At 41.3% G+C, this 24,180-nt stretch overlaps 2 protein-coding genes across 5 annotated transcripts in view; both read left to right on the plus strand.

Annotated features, from left to right (window-relative positions):
• The window catches only part of LOC115113390 (proto-oncogene tyrosine-protein kinase receptor Ret-like), a 29,609-nt gene extending 26,596 nt beyond the window's left edge, over positions 1-3,013 (plus strand). The window contains exons 18-20 of the mRNA XM_029640961.2: positions 109-208; positions 741-888; positions 2,042-3,013. Of these exons, the coding sequence (XP_029496821.1) occupies positions 109-208; positions 741-888; positions 2,042-2,199 (406 nt within the window). The 3' untranslated portion in view covers positions 2,200-3,013. The remainder of the gene's footprint in view (positions 1-108; positions 209-740; positions 889-2,041) is intronic.
• Positions 3,014-5,041: 2,028 nt separating this feature from the next.
• LOC115113391 (chondroitin sulfate N-acetylgalactosaminyltransferase 2-like) lies at positions 5,042-20,802 on the plus strand. Of its 4 annotated transcripts, none has more exons than XM_065012875.1 (9): positions 5,042-5,150; positions 9,329-9,476; positions 10,808-11,759; positions 12,472-12,688; positions 12,779-12,880; positions 13,112-13,290; positions 13,474-13,568; positions 18,406-18,487; positions 18,581-20,802. In XM_065012875.1, the coding sequence occupies exons 3-9, from the start codon at positions 11,108-11,110 to the stop codon at positions 18,871-18,873; spliced, it is 1,620 nt and encodes a 539-aa protein (XP_064868947.1). In that variant the 5' UTR covers positions 5,042-5,150; positions 9,329-9,476; positions 10,808-11,107; the 3' UTR covers positions 18,874-20,802. The 4 variants fall into 4 exon arrangements, 3 of the variants coding, with proteins under 3 accessions (XP_064868947.1, XP_064868948.1, XP_029496823.2); XM_065012876.1 differs by having other exon boundaries at positions 9,400-9,476; XM_029640963.2 differs by lacking the exon at positions 9,329-9,476.
• Positions 20,803-24,180: the final 3,378 nt, after the last annotated feature.

The raw sequence follows: 24,180 nt of genomic DNA on the forward strand, positions 1-24,180 counted from the left end.
AGCCATCCCATTAGTTTATTATAATTATATATTCTAAATTGTAGGTAAACCACCCCTTTAGTTGTTTTACCTCTGACCATAAGGGGGTGTATGAATGTGTTTCTGCAGGTATAATCTAATGCTTCGATGCTGGAAACAGGAGTCAGACAAAAGGCCCATATTCGCAGACATCAGTAAAGAACTGGAGAAGATGATGGTGAAAAACCGGGTAGGATCAAGCAAAACAACCAACACTCTTTCTCTGTCTAAAGTGGTCATTACACTGTTCACTGGTAGTTACAGTACACACACTGTTATAAATGGAGTAAACAGAACAAGATTAGTATTACGTCCAACAATAACTTTAACCAATATCTGGTGAACACCCCCAAAATATGGCCCCGGGCAACATGTGCACAAGTTATAATTACAATAGATAGCAGTTAGTCTTGTGTTGAGGTAAAGAGGCCAAATATACTGTAATGTTGAGGATGCCAAATACAGTGCAAACATGTGAAGGATGTGTTTAGGATTTGGAACAGAGTACTTTTAGTACTTTTTTTTATCTCACACACAAGTAGGAAATATATTTCTCAAATATTTTCTGTTTCCTATCAAGTGTCCGTCATTGGACCTACGATCCTAACTATGAGGTTATGTTAGGTCTTAGCTGCATGGTAGGATGTGAATGTATTAGCATTATGATCCACATTCCTGATGTTAGTGATTAGCCATATTAGGTGTTCCTCTCCTGTTGTCAGGATTACCTGGACCTGGCGGCGTCCACGCCAGCCGACGCCCTGCTGTATGACGACGCCCTCTCCGAAGAGGACACACCCCTAGTGGATTGTAATAACGCCCCTCTCCCACGAACCATTCCCTCCACATGGATTGAAAACAAGCTTTATGGTAGAATTTCCCATGCATTTACTCGATTTTAGAGACAGGATACACAAACTCTTTTTTTTGACATGTTGTGATTGGCTTCCTGTAGACCGTGTGTGACTGTGATCTAGGCATGCTTCCTGAAAAAGTCTCCCATTTCTTAGAAAATGAGAGTCAGTGGAAAAAGATCATCTTGTGTCTGATGATTACTATTTGGACCTGCTTCTGATGTACATGAAACCTGACCAAAGTAATGACACATCTGTAAATAGTAAACATTTCTATAATAACATTCCCTTATATGACATATTGTAATCCACATTCATACCCACATATGTATATGATTGTTAGGACACTCATACATTTTGGATGACATAAACATTCAGAACACATTCCAACATTCCACATTGTCTGTATTAATTTGGAAAATACTATTCAGTTTGACATTTGAAACAGGTCCTTGCTGAATCAATCATTATCTATTTAGTTTGGATTCCAAACTGTTTTAATCTGAATTGTTTGTGTGTATATAGGCTACCTATTAAGCATATAGATTGTTTCTACAATGCTGAATAGAGAAACAGTAAGGCTTTTGAAATAAACTCTTGGCTAACATAGATAAACAATACTTTCTAAAAGTATTTCATAACAAATTCCCAAACAAATCCCACTGATCCAAGGCACTTCCAGTTGATAGTTCATAAAAGTATTTAGCAATAAGATGGCTGCCAGTGACATAGTTACCATGACTAACTTGGTGTCCATGTATCCTGTTACAGTGATGCAATTATTGTATCTGCTTTATATTGAGAAAACAATTATCAATGGTGCATGAGCCAAGGAAAACATTTAGAGATCATGACATACATTAGAAGTGAATTATAGACTGATGTTTGACTATGACATAAGAACACGATAAGGCTATCAATTTAGAATTCTACGAAGAAATCACTTCACAGACGATAATGATGTCCATAGTTCCTGTACAGTTTAACTGAGAAAATGTACTGGATTGATTAAATATGATTTCAAAGAAAAAGAACACAACAATTATTGGTACATCATTGATGTCAAAAATGTCAAGGGGAAAAAAATGAGTTTCTTTTTGAGAGCCTTACTGTCTGCATTCTACTTTTTCTTTACTCAGTGCAGAAAAATGATATGTTCTCATTTTTAGGCATGTCATACCCGAACTGGCCTGAGAAGAGCCCGGTACTGCTCAACAGACTTGATGCCACTAACCCAGTCTTTACAAGATATGCCAATGATAGTGTTTATGCAAACTGGATGGCTTTGCCTTCACCCGCAAAAATTGTGGACAACCTTGATAGTTAAAAGCAAAAACTATTGTAGAAAATAAAGATTCCTAATTGGGTAGATGTGTATATTTATATAAAAACTGTACATATACAATCTAAAGTTGGTTCCCTTTTTATTTCTGTTGCACGAGTATTCCAAGTTAAAACTGGGGGATTTAAAAAGTATATTTGCCGCAAAATGGCTGGAATTTCATAAACCATGCTTCAAGCAGCTCTTCGGTGTGTTAATCATTACCTCAAGGTCATGTTGGTCAAGTATCATTGCATGACCGTATACCAGGTTGTATGTCAATGTTAATGTCTTTCAAGTGCCTGTGCCGCTTCTACGATAGCCTCTAATTAGTAGTATGCGACTGTGAAGATCTTGTTTCCAGCCAATGAATTAAAGGGGAGTTCTGTACCATCACCTGTCCTATATCGTAGACCTGTGAGGTTAAGGTGGACAAAGTGTGGACACTGAGTTCATCCAGAAAAGCTGCAAAGTTTCTACTTGATAGAATCATGTTCTTTGAAATGTAAAAGCTGCTTTTGTCTTTCCCCTTTAACGTTTCCAAGTATACTTGCCAACGAAAAATAAGAGAACCACGTTTAGTTGAAGACGTTCTTTCTTTTACACCAAAAGTATCAAAAGTGAGTGCTACTGTGTCGTTAGGACGTGAGACTATAAAATATAAAATGTGGGAATGTCACAACTGCAGCTTGCCATTTGATTCCTCGTAATGGCAATCTTTGTGCAACAGTTATCTATGATTTTGAAAACAAATGAATGTTATTAATTGTTATGTTGTTATTACATGATTATGTTGCAATCAATAAAAAGTTCAAATATGTGCAGTCTATTTATATTTGACAGCCTCCCCTTCTCTCATCAGCTGTAATAATGTTATAAATAATGGAAGCACATTGTGAATTAACCTTCTTTATGTCTAACAGGTAGATCATGACCTTTTTCAGTAACACATGCTTGGCAGAATTAGATTACCTTGTTATTTAATAAAAATATTTTGTGTGTGTATGTTACTCTTTAAGATCGGTTTTAATGTAGTTGTCATTGGAGGAGGGCAGGGAGGGAAGTCTAACCTGAACCTCAACTTTCCATGTCTACTTCCTTGACAGACTATTGTTGTGAGGCCAAATAATTGTTAACCAGAACATGTGTGCAGCTAGAACTGTATTATCATGATGGTAACTCAAAGATTGCACAATATAACATTATTTTAGGGGATGGAAAATGGCTTCTGTGCCATAATGAACTCCTTGATTTGCCCTGACAGAATGAGATTGTGCTTTTAATGACAAAGTCCTTTCCAAGCATTTCATTAAAGATATTTACCACTGTCATTCAACCATTGTCTAAATAGAGTATACGTGACCTAACATACTGAACTTGCTGCCCAGTGTTAGAGGTTATAGCCATCCCGTCATGCAAAAGCTATATTTGTTTGCAGTAAATACATGTACACCTTTCATGCCTTCCAAGAAATGATTGTATTTGTCACATGCACTGAGTACAACAGGTGTGGACGTTACTGTCAAATAATTACTTCAACTACACAGATTTACACATTTGAAAATGAAAATAGTAACCCAAGAGGAAGAAAATACACAAGAATTAAGCTATATAAAGGGAGTACCAATGCCAGTACAAGATCACTGTGCAGGGGTTTGAGGTAGATACAGTTGAAGTCGGAAGTTCACATACACTTAGGATGGAGTCATTAAAACTTGTTTTTCAACCACTCCACAAATTTCTTGTTAACAAACTATAGTTTCGGCAAGTTGGTTAGGACATCTACTTTGTGTGTTGACACAAGTCATTTTTCCAACAATAGTTTACAGACAGATTATTTCACTTATAATTCCCTGTATCACAATTCCAGTGGGTCAGAAGTTTACATACACTAAGTTGACTATGCCTTTAAAACAGTTTAGGAAATTCCAGAAAATTATGTCATGGCTTTAGAAGCTTCTGATAGGCTAATTGACATCATTTGAGTCAATTGGAGGTGTACCTGTGGATGTATTTCAAGGCCTACTTTCAAACTCATTGCCTAATATTGAAACTTCTGACCCACTGGAATTGTGATACAGTGACATATAAATAAAAATAATCTGTCTGTAAACAATTGTTGGAAATTTGTGTAGTGGTTGAAAAATTAGTTTTAATGACTCCATCCTAAGTGTATGTAAACTTCCAACTTCAACTGTACATAAAGGCATCATGTGCTACTGCCAGCTGAGTGAAAAATACTTTTCCTTATTTATTCTTAATAAGTTATCACTCAAATCAAAGTTTGTCAATGTCTTTTCAGATGTTAAAAGCGGCCTGGATGGGAAATAAGGCACCATTTTATTTGTATTTATCCTTTATTTAACTAGGCAAGCCAGTTTAAGAACAGATTATTATTTACAATGGCCTAGGAACAGTGGGTTTGTTCAGGGTACTGGCCCAACGCTCTAACCACAAGGCTACCTGCCGCCCCTTTAGTTAAGAACAAATTCTTGTTTACAATGATGGCCTAAGAACAGTGGGTGAACTGCCTTGTTCAGGGGCAGAACAACAGATTTGTACCTTGTCCGCACGGCGATTCAATCTAGCAACCTTTCGGTTACTAGTCCAACTCTCTAACCACTAGGCTACCTGCCATCCCTTTAAATGCACTTGCATTTATTATACTTTTAATTAACTTTAATAATTGATTGATTAACTTGAGTTGTATTTTATTAATTGCTGGCTGTGTCATACGTCTTTCACTTGTTTCACATTTAATTTAGTTTTTTTTATGAAGATTTCGCCTATTGCTATTTGCAAATGTATGGACTTTTATTTTGAAGTAGCTACAGAAACGCCTTGGCCGCCCGGAAGTATAGTTTTTTTCGATCAGTCCACTTTCCTCTGTGGCGTTGTTTAGCATCCCTTTTGATGTTACTGCGTTTTATTCCTTGAAAGGAGGTCTGACTATATGAGTAAGTATTTGCTAAAAATATTATTTACTGTTCGACGCAAATATTTGTTGATATATAGCTAGCTAACTAGCTAAACAACACTACCAGCTCCAATCAAGCCGTTGTTTACACGTATCTAGGTGTTAGCTAGCTTCCCAGCTAGCCAACTCTGGTTCCCTTTGTAGTTTGGTTGTTATCTATCTAGCCACAAGCTCATATAGGCTCGGCTAACGTTGTAGTGTAGCTTGTTAGCTAACTATTTTCCTAGAGGTAGCAGTTACATAAGCAGACATTGCATTAACGTTCTCCTGGCAGCAGGATCGCAGAATTATCTTTCAAAATAATAGGCCCACTACAAAGACATCCTACACTTTGGGAAGGTAGATATTTTTTGTCACTCCGGTGCGGTACAACTGTTTTTCATAGCATTGCAACCACCCTTGAAAAAAATAAATGGATAATTTGACGTACTTTTAATATTCATAAAAAATATTTATTTAGAAGGTTTACACCAATACTGATGTCTTGAAAGCTATTGTTTAGTAGACTATATGTAAAGAAATACACTTTTAATCAAATACAAATATATTGTAATGAAACAGGCAGGGAGCAGGTCTCGAACCCTCGACCTTCGAGCCCCGGCGCGCTATCGACTGTGCCTAAAAAGCATGCTCGTGCGGCAGGGTCGATTTCCGCGCTTATAAACCCAGGGTCGTTACAATATGTAATTGGAATTATTCAATAGTCTACAAATTTGAAATTGGTCTATTGTGCAAGGACAACTGGTTTAATACAGTGCTAGTGACTCCTTACTCCACCCACTCCATAATAAATACATATTGGCTTATAGTAAAAAAACTATTATTTGTGCCGATGTAAATGTGGGTTGGGAGTACTCAGTAGGGTCTGTAGAGTTATATGATGTCATTTTATGGGGCACTGAATAATACGGAGTGCTGCTACAGCAGAACAGATAGAACAATGAGACAGATATTTCCCCGGATGTATAAAGGTGAAGCGTCGTGAGAGGAAGCCCAGTGGCCGGCAGTGGGGAAAGATGGAACCAGATGGATTATGGCCAACATTATACTAATTTTCTCATCAATGAAACATTTGATCTCAAAGTTCTCCTTTCCCAAAACTAGAATATGTTACGAACAGAGTGGACAATGTTTTGTAGACTTTACTCTTTGCCAAAGTAAAAAAAAAAAAAGAAGGCATTGTTCAGAAGGAGCGCAAAGGCGAATTGAGTTATTGCACAAGCGCACTTCACAGAGTAGACATTCCCTAACGGAAATATGCAAATGTATGTTCGAACGGACAAGTAGGATCTCGCTAGCTCGTGCTTGGCTCTGCCCTCATCATTCCTTGTTCTGTCCACTATGACTCACTTGTTCCCATTGGAAGACAGGCTGTGGTCTATCTTGGGTTAGTTATCGAAATCTTTGGCTGCAGTGTAGCCATCTGAGGCTAAACTGCAGGCGGCAGGGTAGCCTAGTGGTAGAGCATTGGACTAGTAACCGAAAGGTTGCAAGTTCAAATCCCCGAGCTGACAAGGTACAAAATCTGTTGTTCTGCCCCTGAACAGGCAGTTAACCCACTGTTCCTAGGACGTCATTGAAAATAAGAATTTGTTCTTAACTGACTTGCCTAGTAAAATAAAGGTAAAATAAAAATTAGCATGTTCTATTTGTATGTTAATTGTTTTGGTAGTTCCTGTCACGCCAAACTTGATTCCTCACCATCATTTGGGTGTGGTGAGACCTTCTCCAAGTGAATGACTTCATATCACAATCTGTTTGGATTTATTCCATTTAATCTAAATCTTACACAGTTCACAGATAGGGTCTTTCAGGAGGTGTGTTTTGGTCTAAAATGTCCACTTTCATCTTCTCATGTAAAAAGCATGTCAAACATCCTTCCTCCCGATGAAATTTCTATGTGAGAATTACCAGAACAATGTGAGATACTAAAAATATTTGAGTTTATATGTATTTGGCTAAGGTGTATGTAAACTTCCGACTTCCAACTGTAGCCGCAAAACATGGTTAAAACTATAACTTTGATATCATGGATGGTTAGTCATTGCATCCATAGCTCTGTCTATGAATTTGAGTGGTACATTTCTCCAGCACCATCCCTCAGCTTTTTACTGAAACAAGTGTTTCTACTTATGATTGTTGCTTAAAATAAGACAGGATTTCTAATAAGACAAAGGCAAAGTAATAGTAACTTGTATTTTCTCACAAATGACCATTGGGAGACATGGGCTGTATGATCCATGAGTTTAGGCATTTGTTAGTGAGCACATATTTTATGAGGAGGCAAATAAAATGTTCACACAATCGCCAAAAAACAACACAGATTCCTGTGACTTTCAATCCAGAACCCAAAGCCCTAGGGGCAAACTATTTATTTGTCAGGCCAAGCAATTGTCCTGATGCACATTTTTGGCACATGTTAAGGCTGGCCTTGGGCTGATTTAAATGTATAAAGCCAAGATGCAGCCTGCTCATCAGCATTAGGTTAATCTAGGTTGTTAAGAGGTATGCCAGTCCATCATTGTTTTCATTGTGTCTTTGAAGCAGTTGGCTTCTCAACTAATCACCTACTTATAATCAGTACTTGGCACCTCAGTTAGGCCATGGCAAGTGTGCATGGAAGTCTGTAGCATGGAATGGCATTTTATTACACACTGGAAGTGAACAGGGTAAGCTAAAAAAGTACTCCCAACACCACATTTACATCAGCGCAAATAATATTTATTTATTTGTGTTTTTATATAAGCCAATATATAGTTCAAATACAGTGATTTGCTTTGTCTATCAAATGGGTGTAGTAAAAGGCCAGCAACACTCCGTATTATTCACTGCCCCATGAAATTACACCGTATATAGATTGTACAGACCCTACTGAGTACCCAACCCCTCTTTTACATCGGCACAAATAATAGATTTTTCACTATAAGCCAAAATGTATTTAATATACAGTGATTTGTGTTGTGGCCTATGGAATGAGTGTAGTAAAAGGTCAGCAATACTCTGTATTATTTAGTGCCCTCATGAAATGACACTATAAAGTATTCACACCCCTTGACTTTTTCCACATTTTGTTGTTACAAAATTGTATTAATTGTAATTCTCTGTCAGCAATCTACACAAAATACTCTGTAATGTCAAAGTGGAAAAATTCTAACACTTGTAAAACAAAATCATGAAAAATAAAACACTAATATATCTTGATTAGATAGGTATTCAACCCAGAGTCAATACATGTTAGAATCAACTTTGGCAGCGATTACAGTTTTTAGTCTTTCTGGGTAAGTCTCTTAAGAGCTTTCCACACCTGGATTGTGCAACATTTTTCCATTCCTTTCAAAATTCTTCAAGCTGGTTGTTGATCATTGCTAGACAACCATTTTCAGGTCTTGCCATATATTCTCAAGCAGATTTAAGACAAAACTGTAACTCGGCCACACAACATTCACACGGTAAACAACTCCAGTGTAGATTTGGCCTTGTGTTTTAGGTTATCGTCCTGCTGAAAGGTGAATTAATCTCCCAGTGTCTAGTGGAAAGCAGACTGAACCAGGTTTTCCTCAAAGATTTTGCCTGTGCTTAACCCCATCCCGTTTCTTTTTTATCCTGAAAAACTCCCCAGTCCTTATTAACGATTACAATTGGGCTCCCAAGTGGCGCAGCGGTCTAAGGCACTGCATCTCGGTGCTAGAGGCGTCACTACAGACTAGAGGTCGACCGATTATGATTTTTCAACGCCGATACCGATTATTGGAGGACCAACAAAGCCGATACCGATTAATCGGCCAAATGTTTTTTTCTTTGTAATAATGACAATTACAACAATACTGAATGAACACTTATTTTAACTTAATATAATACATCAATAAAATCAATTTAGCCTCAAGTAAATAATGAAACATGTTCAATTTGGTTTAAATAATGCAAAAACAGTGTTGGAGAAGAAAGTAAAAGTGCAATATGTGCTATGTAAGAAAGCTAACGTTTCAGTTCCTTGCTCAGAACATGAGAACATATGAAAGCTGGTGGTTCCTTTTAACATGAGTCTTCAATATTCCCAGGTAAGAAGTTTTAGGTTGTAGTTATTATAGGAATTATAGGACTATTTCCCTCTATACCGTTTGTATTTCATTAACCTCTGACTATTGGATGTTCTTATAGGCACTTTAGTATTGCCAGTGTAACAGTATAGCTTCCGTCCCTCTCCTCGCTCCTCCCTGGGCTCGAACCAGCAACACAACGACAACAGCCACCATCGAAGCAGCGTTACCCATGCAGAGCAAGGGGAACAACTACTAGAGGGCTCAGAGTGAGTGACGTTTGAAATGCTATTAGCGAGCGCTAACTAGCTAGCCATTTCACTTCGGTTACACCAGCCTCTTCTCGGAAGTTGATGGGCTTGAAGTCATAAACAGCGCAATGCTTGACGCACAACGAAGAGCTGCTGGCAAAACGCAAAGAAAGTGCTGTTTGAATGAATGTTTACTCGCCTGCTTCTGCCTACCACCGCTCAGTCAGATACTTAGATACTTGTATGCTCAGTCAGATTATATGCAACACAGGACACGCTAGATAATATCTAGTAATATCAACAACCATGTGTAGTTAACTAGTGATTATGATTGATTGTTTTTTATAAGATACATTTAATGCTAGCTTGCAACTTACCTTGGCTTACTGCATTCACGTAACAGGCGTAATCTTTGTGGAGTGCAACGAGAGAGAGGCAGGTCGTTATTGCGTTGGACTAGTTAACTGTAAGGTTGCAAGATTGGATCCCCCGAGCTGACAAGGTGAAAATCTGTCGTTCTGCCCCTGAACAAGGCAGTTAACCCACCGTTCCTAGGCCGTCATTGAAAATAAGAATGTGTTCTTAACAGACTTGCCTAGTTAAATCCAAAATTAAATAAAGGTGTAAAAATAAAGTTTGGGGGGGCAAATCGGCGCCCAAAAATACCGATTTCCGATTGTTATGAAAACTTGAAATCGGCCCAAATTAATCGGTTGACCTCTACTACAGACACCCTGGTTCGAATCCAGGCTGTATCACAACTGGCCGTGATTGGGAGTCCCATAGGGCAGTGCACAATTGGCCCAGCGTCGTCTGGGTTTGGCCTGTGTAGGCCGTCATTGTAAATAAGAATTTGTTCTTAACTGACTTGCCTAGTTAAATAAAAAATAAATAGCAATCTGTATTTTTAGATAGTTGTCTTAAATAGACATGTAAGAAAAAATAGGTGCATTTGCTAAATGGCACAAGAGAAATCATCATTGATTAAAATGTAATATCTTTTGAATTAGTTTTCCACCTTGCAATGTTTTGAAATGCAGGCTTTTATTTTGAAGTTTACCACAGGAAAGTGACGTCATCGTTAGTGCTGCTAGCAGAATAGTAGTAGACATTGCTGCTTTGTATGACACAGCCCTGAGATCGAGTCTTAAATAAAAATCACATTGAGGGAAAGTGGTTCAGAGGACAGTCTATTCTAGTTACCTCGTATAACCTAGTAAAATATCATGAAATTCAAGTTCCTCTTGAAATCATACCTAGGTCAACATTGCATTTATTTCACCAGCATTTATTTTCTTGCATAATTTGTTGTCAGCATATTGATTACTGATTTGCATTTTCTTCTAAAGGTTCTAAATACACACTGATGGAAGGAATGAAAATGGATACCACTCACAATATAACTCCCCATCAAACAAGACACACAAGGTGTTCCTGACTTTATCTGAATGATGTGACATGAATGAACAAAATAGCTTTTTATAGCTGCACTCGAACAAACATCCAACTTGAGTTGCTAATATAACTTGTTAATTAAAGGGAACTTTTGAACAATCCTAGAATATGTACAATCTGTACATCTTAAAGTAGATTTCCCTGACGTTGAAGGGGAATGCAGACTTGTCACCCATAGACTGCATGCGAGTGTGATGCCCAGGCGAAGCTTGCCGCTGCAGGGCCGGATGCGCTGGATGCTCCTGGGGCTCTTCCTGTTGCTGGTCCTCCTCCTCTTTGCTTACCTGCTGGAGTGCACTCCCCCAGCTGATGTTAGCCTGGTCCTGCCTGGCCTGGGAGGGGAGTCCCATGGAAAGGAGTACTACCAGGCACTGCTGCAAGAACAGGAGGAGCGGTACCTCAGCCGCTCCGCCAGCCTCAAGCGGCAGATCGCCCAACTCAAGCAGGAGCTCCAGGAGATGAGTGAGAAACTCAAGGTCCTGCAGGACAGAAAGGAAGGTCCCGGGGTCCAGGGGCTTGTTGAAACCAAGGACCAGGAGCCTGGGGATCTTCTCGAATTCCTCCACTCCCAGATCGACAAAGCCGAGGTGAACACGGGAGCACGACTGCCCAGCGAGTACGCCCTGGTCCCCTTCGAGAGCTTCACCTCTAGTAAGGTGTATCAGCTGGAGATGGGGCTGACCAGGCACCCAGAGGAGAAGCCTGTGCGGAAGGACCGCAGGGATGAGCTGGTGGAGGTCATTGAGGCAGCCCTGGACGTCATAAACAACCCAGATGAGGAGGATGGCCAGGAGGATGATGTGCCCATGCAGAGGCAGACCTACACCGAGAGCCACTTTACTGAGGGTAAGAGCGCTATACTGGGGTAATGTATAACAGTGGTTCTCAACCTGATCCTCGGGGCCCCCCCAGCCACTCCACATATTATTTATTCCACTACCCACATGGCTGATTTAATTATGGGTCTGATGATAGATTGACTAATTCAATCAGATGTGCTAGTGCTGCCACATACACTGAGTGTACAAAACATTAGGAACACCTGCTCTTTCTATGATAGACTGACCAGGTGAATCCAGGTGACAAAACATTTGTAAGTGCCTTTGAACAAGGTATGGTAGTAGGTGCCAGGCACACCAGTTTGAGTGTCAAGAACTTCAACGCTGCTGGGATTTTCAAGCTCAACTGTTTCCCGTTTGTATCAAGAATGATCCACCAACCAAAGGACATCCAACCAACTTCACACCGTGGGAAGCATTGGAGTCAACATGGGCCAGCTTCCCCATGGAACGCTTTTGACACCTTGTAGTGTCCATGCCCCCAACAAATTGAGGCTGTTCTGAGGGCAAAGGGGGATGCAACTCAAAATTAGGAAGGTGTTCCTAGTGTTTTGTACACTCGGTGTATGTGGAGTGGCTGAGGGCCAGCATGGGAACCCCTGATGCAGATTACTATCTGCTTGTTTCATGCAAGCAAAAATGTAATCTAGCCTGTAAAGTTGGAACAATATTTGTTCCCTATGTTTGACAAAACTGATGTTTCCCCTTTATGTGGGCAGGGCTGTACAGAACAGAACGGGACAAGGGCACACTCTACGAGCTCTTCTTTGCAAAAGAGGACTCCGACAACTTCCGCCATGTCACTCTTTTCCGTCCTTTTGGTCCTTTAATGAAAGTCAGAAGCACGTCTGTAGAAACAACTGGAGTCATCATTAATATCATTGTGCCGTTGGCAGGCAGAACAGAGGCATTCTCACAGTTCCTACACAACTTCAGGTTAGTGGTGGTGAGACACGTGAAAAGGGCAATATGCAGCCTATGCCTAGTATTTGTGAAGATTGTGGTAACAGTTATTTTTGTTTGCAGGGAAGTGTGCATAGAACATGATAGGCGAGTGCATCTTACAGTGGTCTACTTTGGACAAGAGGGCTTACAAGAGGTGAAGTCTTACTTGGAAAAAATGTCCAGGTTTGTTGTCTTTTAATATGAAAGAAAGGATTTGTGTGATTTTACTGCTGTACATTTCTCACTTGTCCATATGTTATGTTATTTTCTAGTCAAGACATCAAGGAAGGAATCTACCCAATGTTTTGAGTTGCTTGGTTGAGTGTGACTGACTGATGTTACCCCTGGCTCTATAGAAAAGGGAGTTTCGTGCTCAAACAACACCTCTATTTAAATGGCATTGTTGGTTTTTAGGGAGGCAAGCTTTTCCAACTACACACTTATCCCAGTGGACGAGGAGTTTTCCAGAGGCAGGGGTCTGGACATCGGTGCCCATACCTGGAAGAAGGGTGACGTATTGATGTTCTTCTGTGATGTGGATATCTACTTCACACTGGACTATCTCAACACCTGCCGTCTTCACACCGCTCCAAGTAGGTGCCTTCTACCAAAACATTAGCCTACACATCCATGTTTCCTCATTTCTAATTATGAGTACTTAATGCAGGTGGTGTGACCTTTTTCTAAACATGTACTATATGCATTTTGGATGTAATTTATACCAAAATATACTATATGTAAAACCCATCCCTTTTTGTGTTTTTTTTTTCTTGTAGACAAGAGAGTCTTTTATCCGGTGGTTTTCAGTTTGTATAATCCTGCCATAGTCTATGGAAATCTGGAGCTGGCTCCCCCCATTGAAAGTCAACTTGTAAGTACCTGAAAGAATACCTGAAAAAATAGTGTATGTATGTACAGTTGAAGTCGGAAGTTTACATACACTTTAGCCAAATACATTTAAACTCAGTTTTTCTCAATTCCTGACATTTAATCTGAGTGGTTAGTTAGGATCACCACTTTATTTTAAAAATGTTAAATGTCAGAATGATAGTAGAGAGTGATTTATTTCAGCTTTTATTTCTTTCATCACATTCCCAGTGGGTCAGAAGTTTACATACTCAATTAGTATTTGGTAGCATTGCCTTTAAATTGTTTAACTTGGGTCAAATGTGTCGGGTAGCCTTCCACAAGCCTCCCACAATATATTGGGTGAATTTTGTCCCATTCCTCCTGACAGAGCTGATGTAATTGAGTCAGGTTTGTAGGCCTCCTTGCTTTGCTCACACATGCTTTTTCAGTTCTCCACACAAAGTTTCTATAGGATTGAGGTCAGGGCTTTGTGATGGCCTCTCCAATACCTTGACTATGTTGTCCTTAAGCCACATAATTTCCCTTCCTCGTGGAGCCATCTATTTTGTGAAATGCACCAGTCCCTCCTGCAGCAAAGCACCCCCACAACATGATGCTGCCACCCCCGTGCTTCACAGTTGGGATGGTGTTCTTCAGCCTCCCCCTTTTTGCTCCAAACATAACGATGGTCATTATGGCCAAACAGTTCTATTTTTGTTTCATCAGACCAGAGGACATTTCTCCAAAACGTACGATCTTTGTCCCCATGTGCAGTTGCAAACCGGCTTTTTTTATGGCCGTTTTGGAGCAGTGGCTTCTTCCTTGCTGAGCGGCCTTTCAGGTTATGTCGATATAAGACTAGTTTTACTGTGGATATAGATACTTTTGTACCTGTTTCGTCCAGCATTTTAACAAGGTCCTTTGCTGTTCTGGGATTGATTTTCAATTTTCGCACCAAAGTATGTTCATCTCTAGGAGACGCATCTCCTTTCTGAGTGGTATGACATCTGCGTGGTCCCATGGTGTTTATAATGGCACACTATTGTTTGTACAGACAAACGTGGTACCCTCAGGCATTTGGAAATTGCTTCCAGCAGAGCGGGAAAAAATCCCAGTGGCTAGATGTGCCAAGCTTATAGAGACAGACCCTAAGAGATTTCCAGCTGTAAAAGGTGTCTCCGCAAAGTATTGGCTTCTGGAATAGCATTCATGGAATAGCATTCATTTCTCTGAACAAGAATAGACTTTCAGAAGAAAGTCTTTGTTTCTAACCATTTTGAGCTGTAATCAAAAGCACAAATGCTTACGCTCCACATACTCAACTAGTCTAAATGACATTTTTATTGCTTCTTTAATCAGTGCAACAGTTTTCAGCTGTGCTAACATAATTGCAAAAGGGTTTTCTAATGATCAATTAGCCTTTTAAAATGATAAACTTGGATTAGCTAACACAACGTGCCATTGGAACACAGGAGTGATGGTAATGCTGATAATGGGCCTCTGTACGCCTATGTAGATATTCCATAAAAAATCAGCTGTTTCCAGCTACAAAAGTAATTTACAACATTAGCAACATCTACACTACACGGTCCTGGAGTGGCCTAGCCAGTCTCCAGACCTTAATCCCACAGAAAATCTGTGGAGGGAGCTGAAGGTTCGAGTTGCCAAACGTCAGTCTCGAAACCTTAATGACTTGGAGAAGATCTGCAAAGAGGAGCGGGACAAAATCCCTCCTGAGATGTGTGCAAACCTGGTGGCCAACTACAAGAAACGTCTAACCTCTGTGATTGCCACCAAGTACTAAGTCATGTTTTCCAGAGGGGTCAAATACACTGCTCAAAAAAATAAAGGGAACACTAAAATAACACATCCTAGTTCTGAATGAATGAAATATTCTTATTAAATACTTTTTTCTTTACATTAGTTGAATGTGCTGACAACAAAATCACACTCAAATTATCAATGGAAATCAAATTTATCAACCCATGGAGGTCTGGATTTAGAGTCACACTCAAAATTAAAGTGGAAAACCACACTACAGGCTGATCCAACTTTGATGTAATGTCCTTAAAACAAGTCAAAATGAGGCTCAGTAGTGTGTGTGGCCTCCACGTGCCTGTATGACCTCCCTACAACGCCTGGGCATGCTCCTGATGAGGTGGCGGATGGTCTCCTGAGGGATCTCCTCCTAGACCTGGACTAAAGCATCCGCCAACTCCTGGACAGTCTGTGGTGCAGCGTGGCGTTGGTGGATGACATGATGTCCCAGATGTGCTCAATTGGATTCAGGTCTGGGGAACGGGCGGGCCAGTCCATAGCATCAATGCCTTCCTCTTGCAGGAACTGCTGACACACTCCAGCCACATGAGGTCTAGCATTGTCTTGCATTAGGAGGAACCCAGGGCCAACCGCACCAGCATATGGTCTCACAAGGGGTCTGAGGATCTCATCTCGGTACCTAATGGCAGTCAGGCTACCTCTGGCGAGCACATGGAGGGCTGTGCGGCCCCCCAAAGAAATGCCACCCCACATCATGACTGACCCACCGCCAAACCGGTCATGTTGGAGGATGTTGCAGGCAGCAGAACGTTCTCCTCGGCGTCTCCAGACTCTGTCACGTCTGTTCATCTGTGAAGAGCACAGGGCGCCAGTGGCGAATTTGCCAATCTTGGTGTTCTCTGGCAAATGCCAAACGTCCTGCACTGTAAGCACAACCCCCACCTGTGGACGTCAGGCCCTCCTAGAATCTGTTTCTGACCGTTTGAGCAGACACAAGCACATTTGTGGCCTGCTGGAGGTCATTTTGCAGGGCTCTGGCAGTGCTCCTCCTTGCACAAAAGGCGGAGGTAGCGGTCCTGCCGCTGGTTTGTTGCCCTCCTACGGCCTCCTCCACGTCTTCTGATGTACTGGCCTGTCTCCTGGTAGCGCCTCCATGCTCTGGACACTACGCTGACAGATACAGCAAACCTTCTTGCCACAGCTCGCATTGATGTGCCATCCTGGATGAGCTGCACTACCTGAGCCACTTGTGTGGGTTGTAGACTCCGTCTCATGCTACCACTAGAGTGAAAGCACCGCCAGCATTCAAAAGTGACCAAAACATCAGCCAGGAAGCATAGGAACTGAGAAGGGGTCTGTGGTCACCACCTGCAAAACCACTCCTTTAGCTAATTGCCTATAATTTCAACCTGTTGTCTATTCCATTTGCACAACAGCATGTGAAATTTGTCAATCAGTGTTGCTTCCTAAGTGGACAGTTTAATTTCACAAAAGTGTGATTGACTTGGAGTTACATTGTGTTGTTTAAGTGTTCCCTTTATTTTTTTGAGCAGTGTACTTATTTCCCTCATTTTAAATTATAGACTGATCATTTCTTTGTCAGTGGGCAAACGTACAAAATCAGCAGGGGATCAAATATTTTCCCCTCTCTCACTGTATCCTCAAAGTAGCCACACTTTGCATTGATGACAGCTTTTCACACAGTTTGCATTCTCTCAACCAGATTCATGTCACCTGGAATGTTTTTCAATTAACAGGTGTACCTTGTTAAACGTTTGTATGTGGAATTTATTTCCTTAATGCGTTTGAGCCAATCAGTTGTGTTGTGACAAGGTAGGGGTGGTTTACAGAAGTAGACCTGGTAAAAGACCAAGTCCATATTATGGCAAGAACAGCTCAAATAAGCAAAGAGAAACAACAGTCCATAATTATTTTAAGACATGAAGGTCAGTCAATCTGGAAAATTTCAAGAACTTTGAAAGGTTCTTCAAGTGCAGTTACAAAAACCATCCAGCGCTATGATGAAACTGGATCTCATGAGGACCGCCACAGGAAAGGAAGACCCAGAGTTACCTCTGCAGTAGAGGATAAGTTCATTAGAGTTACCAGCCTCAGAAATCTGAAATGAACTGCACCTCAGATTGCAGCCCAAATAAATGCCTTTACGGAGTTCAAGTAACAGACACATCTCAACATCAACTGTTCACAGGAGACTGTGTGTATCAAGCCTTCATGGTCGGATTGCTGCAAAGAAAGCACTACTAAAGGATACCAATAAGAAGAAGATACTTGCTTGGGCCAAGAAACACAACCAATTGACATTAGACCGGTGGATATCTGTCCTTTGGTGTGATGAGTCCAAATTTTAGATTTTTGGTTCCAACCACAGTGTCTTTGTGAGACACAGAGTAGGTGAACGGATGATCTCTGCATGTGTAGTTCCCAACGTGAAGCATGGAAGAGGTGGTGTGATGGTGCTTTGCTGGTGACACTGTCTGGGATTTATTTAGAATTCAAGGCACACTTAACCAACATGACTACCACAGCATTTTGCAGCGATACGCCATCCCATCTGATTTGCGCTTAGTGGGACTAGCATTTGTGTTTCAACAGGACTATGACCCAAAACGCACCTCCAAGCTGTGTAAGGGCTATTTGACCAAGAAGGAGAGTGATGGAGTGCTGCATCAGATGACCTCAACCCAATTGAGATGGATTGGGATGAGTTGGACCACAGAGTGAAGGAAAAGCAGCCAACAAGTGTTCAGCATATGTGGGAGCTCCTTTAAGACGGTTGGAAAAGCATTCCAGGTGACTACCTCATGAAGCTGGTTGAGAGAATGCCAAGAGTATGCAAAGCTGTCATTTGTTTAACACTTTTAGTTACTACATGATATTTCATAGTTTTGATGTCTTCACTAGTATTCAATAATGTAGAAAAGAGTACAAATAAAGAAACTCTGGAATGAGTAGGTGTGTGCAAACCTTTGACTGGTACTGTCTATATATATTTTGTATTTAATTGTTACTTAATGTTGACATTAGTCAACTCGCCAATGACAAGTGTACTTTCCGTATAGATTCACAAGAAAGATGCTGGATTCTGGAGAGATTTTGGCTTTGGAATGACATGTCAGTACCGCTCGGACTTCCTCAATATAGGTAAGCAGTGTTGACTGATAAGTATTGTTATGTGTGCTTGCTACATATTTTTACTGTGACAATTATATTCTACCCCTCAATTGTATTTTCTAGGAGGTTTTGACCTGGAAGTGAAAGGTTGGGGTGTGGAAGATGTCCACTTGTACAGGAAGTACCTGCGGAGCGACCTGATTGTGACGCGTACGCCGGTATCTGGCCTCTTCCACCTGTGGCACGAGAAGCAGTGTGCAGACGAGCTGACTCCAGAACAGTATCGCATGTGCATCCAGTCCAAAGCCATGAACGAGGCTTCCCATTCCCACCTAGGCATGCTGGTGTTCCGCGAGGAGATCGAGAATCACCTCCGCAAGCAGGCCTACAAGACCCAGAGCAATACTGAAAACTGAATGGCTTTTCGTTAGGTGGCCATCTTGGGTACTCTAAATCAGAACTCCTCGCATTTTTTTTATTTTTATTTTTAAATATAAATACAAGAAATGCGGTACACATGTCGTTACTAACATGATTAAAACCAGTTTACACAAAATCTTGTTACATTTCACAGCTCAGCTAAAGACACCTATGAATGTACAAAAATGGATGTTAGTAAATGTGAAGTGTCAACTTAAACATTTCAAGAGACTGAGAATGGCACTACCTGTGTCAACAACACAAAAAGGCTAATGGAACATGTTTGAAGCTGGGGAAACTTGCATAACCTATCATTAGCAAGTCAAGACAATGTTCTTGCATGTGAGGTCAAGCAATCAATGGACAAGTGTTGTTGTTTTTTTAAATCGCTACTATAACCTGTTCTCTATAGCCATATTGTTTAATTTGTGTAAAAATGTCAAGTTTGGTTTAAAGTTGTACAGTGACTAAAAAAAGGGACCTTTTTTCTGTTAGAATATGATTTGTTCAAAGGAACCATCAGTCAGAGGCAGTGCTCATCAGCATCGAAGAGGGTTTATCCTATCAGCGTTTATTTGGAAATGTACCAAAATCTACAGATCGGACTGGATTGAAGAAGCAATTGAAACAAAGCTTTGCAAAAGAGCATGCAGCACATTCATAATTTGCACAAGTGTCATTCTTATGACATTTCTTGATTTATTCTCTGAGGATGATTCACAGTATTATTTCATTAAATTGAGCCTTGCAGCCAATCAATGCCAGTTAGATCTTGAATGGAATAATGTATAAATAATTATTTTTTGCAGCCAGGGATGTCATACTTGTCTGAATATGTGCCTATTAACTGGAGATGAGGATATTAAAGATACTTTTTATATATATATATATATATAGTGTATGTGGACACCCCTTCAAATTAGTGGATTTGGCTATTTCAGCCACACCCATTGCTGACAGGTGTATAAAATCGAGCACACCGCCATGCAATCTCCATAGACAAAACATTGGCAGTAGAATGGCCTTAAAGAAGAGCTCAGTGACTTTCAAAGTGGCACCGTCATCGGATGCGACCTTTTCAGCGAGTCGTTTCGTCAAATTTCTACCCTGCTAGAGCTGCCCCGGTCAACTGTAAGTGATGTTATTGTGAAGTGGCAACGTCTAGGATCAACAACGGCTCAGCCGCAAAGTGGTAGGCCACACAAACTCACAGAACGGGACTGCCGAGTGCTGAAGCATGTAAAAAAAAGAAATCCACTCTACCGAGTTCCAAACTGCCTTTGGAAGCAACGTCAGCACAAGAACTGTTCGTCGGGAGCTTTATGAAATGGGTTTCCATGGCCGAGCAGCCATACACAAGATCACCGTTCGCAATGCCAAGCGTCGGCTGGCGTGGTGTAAAGCTTGCCACCGTTGGACTCTGGAGTAGACAAATCCGGGTTTAGTGGATGCAAGGAGAACGCTACCTGCACCGTTCATGGAGGAGGAATAGAGGTCTTGTGCTGTATTTCATTGGTTTCATTAGACGATTCTGTGCTTCCAACTTTGTAGCAACAGTTTGGGGAAGGCCCTTTCCTGTTTTAGCATGACAATGCACAAGACCTCACTAATGCTCGTGGCTGAATGGAAGAAAGTCTCCGCAGCAATATTCCAACATCTAATGGAAATCCTTGCCAGAAGAGTGGTGGCTGTTATAGCAGTGAAGGGTGGACCAACTCCATATTAATGTCCATGACTTTGGAATGAGATGTTTGACAAGCAGGTGTCCACATACTTTTGGTAATGTAGAATACTAAATATTCCTCCTGAGGCTATTGATACAGTTATGAGACTGAATGTTTGCAGGCATTCATATCGTTATCATTGCCATACTTGTATGTTTTGAAATGGTCTAATCTTTATTAATAAAAGAAACATGAACTACCCATTCCAGTGTAACAAAAATATATAAATGGTAGCTTAGTGGCACGAGATGTGTAGATTATATGTAGAGCAAGCAAAATGTTTCACTTATTTTTGTGATTTCAAGTGGATAGCAGGTAACAGGGTTGCAAACGTACTTTATTGAATAACCGATTGGAACCCATTGTGATTATGCTGGCCCAAAGGGCAGTTATATATATTTTTATTTAATTTCACCTTTATTTAACCAGGTAGGCAAGTTGAGAACAAGTTCTCATTTACAACTGCGACCTGGGCAAGATAAAGCAAAGCAGTTCAACACATAACGGAGTTATACATGGAGTAAAACAAACATACAGTCAATAATACAGTAGAACAATAAGTCTATATACAATGTGAGCAAATGAGGTGAGAAGGGAGGTAAAGGCAATAAATAGGCCATGGTGGCGACGTAAATACAATATAGCAATTAAAACATTGGAATGGTAAATTTGACAGTAGATGAGTGTGCAAAGTAGAAATACTGGGGTGCAAAGGAGCTAAATAAATAAATACAGTAGGGGAAGAGGTAGTTGTTTGGGCTATTTATAGATGGGCTATGTACAGGTGCAGTGATCTATGAGCTGATCTGACAGCTGGTGCTTAAAGCTAGTGAGGGAGATAAGTGTTTCCAGTTTGAGATTTTTGTAGTTCGTTCCAGTCATTGGTAGCAGAGAACTGGAAGGAGGTGGCTAAAGGAGGAATTGGCTTTGGGGATGACAAGTGAGATATACCTGCTGGAACGCGTGCTACTGGTGGGTGCAGCTATGTGACTAGCGAGCAAAGATAAAACGGGACTTTACCTAGCAGGGTCTTGTAGATGACCTGGAACCAGTGGGTTTGGCGACGAGTATGAAGCGAGGGCCAGCCAACGAGAGCGTACAGGTCGCAGTGGTGGGTAGTATATGGGGCTTTGGTGACAAAACGGATGGCACTGTGATAGGCCGAATCCAATTTGCTGAGTAGAGTGTTGGCAGGCTATTTTGTAAACTTTGGATTGGAGATGTTTTATGCGAGTCTGGAAGGAGAGTTTAGTCTAACCAGACACCTAGGTATTTGTAGTTGTCCACATATTCTAAGTCAGAACCGTCCAGAGTAGTGATGCTGGATGGGCGGGCAGGTACAGGCAGCAATCGGTTGAAGAGCATGCATTTAGTTTTACTTGTATTTAAGAGCAGTTGGAGGCCACTAAAGGAGAGTTGTATATATGGGTTATGGTTTGCAATTTTAGATTGTCACACACATTGATCAGGTCACATCCACCAAACGGGAGCAAACTTCTGTCAAAGGCTGAGGAATCGTGTAATTCAGTAGAAACCGTCACGCATTACATTTACATTACATTTAAGTCATTTAGCAGACGCTCTTATCCAGAGCGACTTACAAATTGGTGCGTTCCCCTTAAGACATCCAGTGGAACAGCCACTTTACAATAGTGCATCTAAATCTTTTAAGGGGGGGTGAGAAGGATTACTTTATCCTATCCTAGGTATTCCTGAAAGAGGTGGGGTTTCAGGTGTCTCCGGAAGGTGGTGATTGACTCCGCTGTCCTGGCGTCGTGAGGGAGTTTGTTCCACCATTGGGGGGCCAGAGCAGCGAACAGTTTTGACTGGGCTGCGCGGGAACTGTACTTCCTCAGTGGTAGGGAGGCGAGCAGGCCAGAGGTGGATGAACGCAGTGCCCTTGTTTGGGTGTAGGGCCTGATCAGAGCCTGGAGGTACTGAGGTGCCGTTCCCCTCACAGCTCCGTAGGCAAGCACCATGGTCTTGTAGCGGATGCGAGCTTCAACTGGAAGCCAGTGGAGAGAGCGGAGGAGCGGGGTGACGTGAGAGAACTTGGGAAGGTTGAACACCAGACGGGCTGCGGCGTTCTGGATGAGTTGTAGGGGTTTAATGGCACAGGCAGGGAGCCCAGCCAACAGCGAGTTGCAGTAATCCAGACGGGAGATGACAAGTGCCTGGATTAGGACCTGCGCTGCTTCCTGTGTGAGGCAGGGTCGTACTCTGCGGATGTTGTAGAGCATGAACCTACAAGAACGGGCCACCGCCTTGATGTTAGTTGAGAACGACAGGGTGTTGTCCAGGATCACGCCAAGGTTCTTAGCGCTCTGGGAGCAATGTTGAAGCGAACTGAATTGCAACCCAGGTTACACAGTAACTTTTTTTGTATCACACGAGTCCTCATGACAGCCTTTGAATAAAAAAAACGTATTTCCTCATTAAAACATTGCTGTCTCCTCTCTCTATATAAAAAAAATTGGTTTCCAGTCTTTTGGTTCTTGAAAGCCTCGGAGCTCAATCATTTTCTGAAAACCTTAACCGACCCTCTTTTCACTCCAATCCATTCAAGTAGCAGTGCTGCCTGATTTGTGCTTTTTGAGGTCGGTTCGGGTTGTAGTTCGTTTAAAAAATTTCACGTTTTTCGATTTCAATATTTTTTAAATAATGACAAATTATTATTTCATTTTAATGCAAATTACAAAGCCTAAAATAGAGTTCTCTATTCTCCCCATACTGTAACGTTGCGGTCTTTAGTCATCGTATTTAGCTAAGCTTGCCTGCCCAAGTATGCAAGCAGCGCTGTCGGGCAATAATTCTGCTAGCTAAAAAATAAATAAATACATTTTGCTAGTGTTATATAAATAATCTAATATCAAGCATTACTAGCAGACCAAAGCTCTGGTTAAACCGGATGCCCTCAGATAACTCTGGGCCCAGTGTCCTCAGTCAAGTTTAGAGCCTATGTGCAATAACATGATTATCCGAAGGACACACAGCTGCCATCACGCAAATATACTCCCCTGTAACTACAAAGATCAGCCTGCAACACTAACGAGCTTAGAGTGCCAAACTATCTCACTGACATTGAACCCTACATGCACTCCTGCATAAACAGGAAACACCTGAGCCTAAAGCAGACATTACCAGTCCCTAAATCCACGCTTCCTTGACACACATACATCTCATGAAGCAACGCACACTCACACTCCACCCCCCCTACTGGTCGGGTGACGTGCACAGCAGAGTTCTCTGCTCACCAATGGGGCTCCAGCTCTGGCTAGAGCAGGCCCGCCTCCAACTCTTCAGGACCAGTCAGAAGACCAACACGACGAGACTCCACCTACATTATTGTGTGTATACATTCTGTTGTAAACTCTGGCTGGGCAGCCTAATTATTCTGACTCCTCACAGAGTCACATTGCTTAGGTCCGTGCACGATGTAGGACAAGATATCTTTGACTCAATAAACTGTCTTTTTGCTACACCTGATTCCACTCTGTCCAGCGTCGTTGTTTTGCATTCCCTCTCCCGTATGTAAACACTAACAAAATGGTAGCAGAGGATGGTTATTCCTGGATTCGA

This window comes from Oncorhynchus nerka, linkage group LG28 (assembly GCF_034236695.1).
Source record: "Oncorhynchus nerka isolate Pitt River linkage group LG28, Oner_Uvic_2.0, whole genome shotgun sequence".
Classification (NCBI taxonomy): domain Eukaryota; kingdom Metazoa; phylum Chordata; class Actinopteri; order Salmoniformes; family Salmonidae; genus Oncorhynchus; species Oncorhynchus nerka.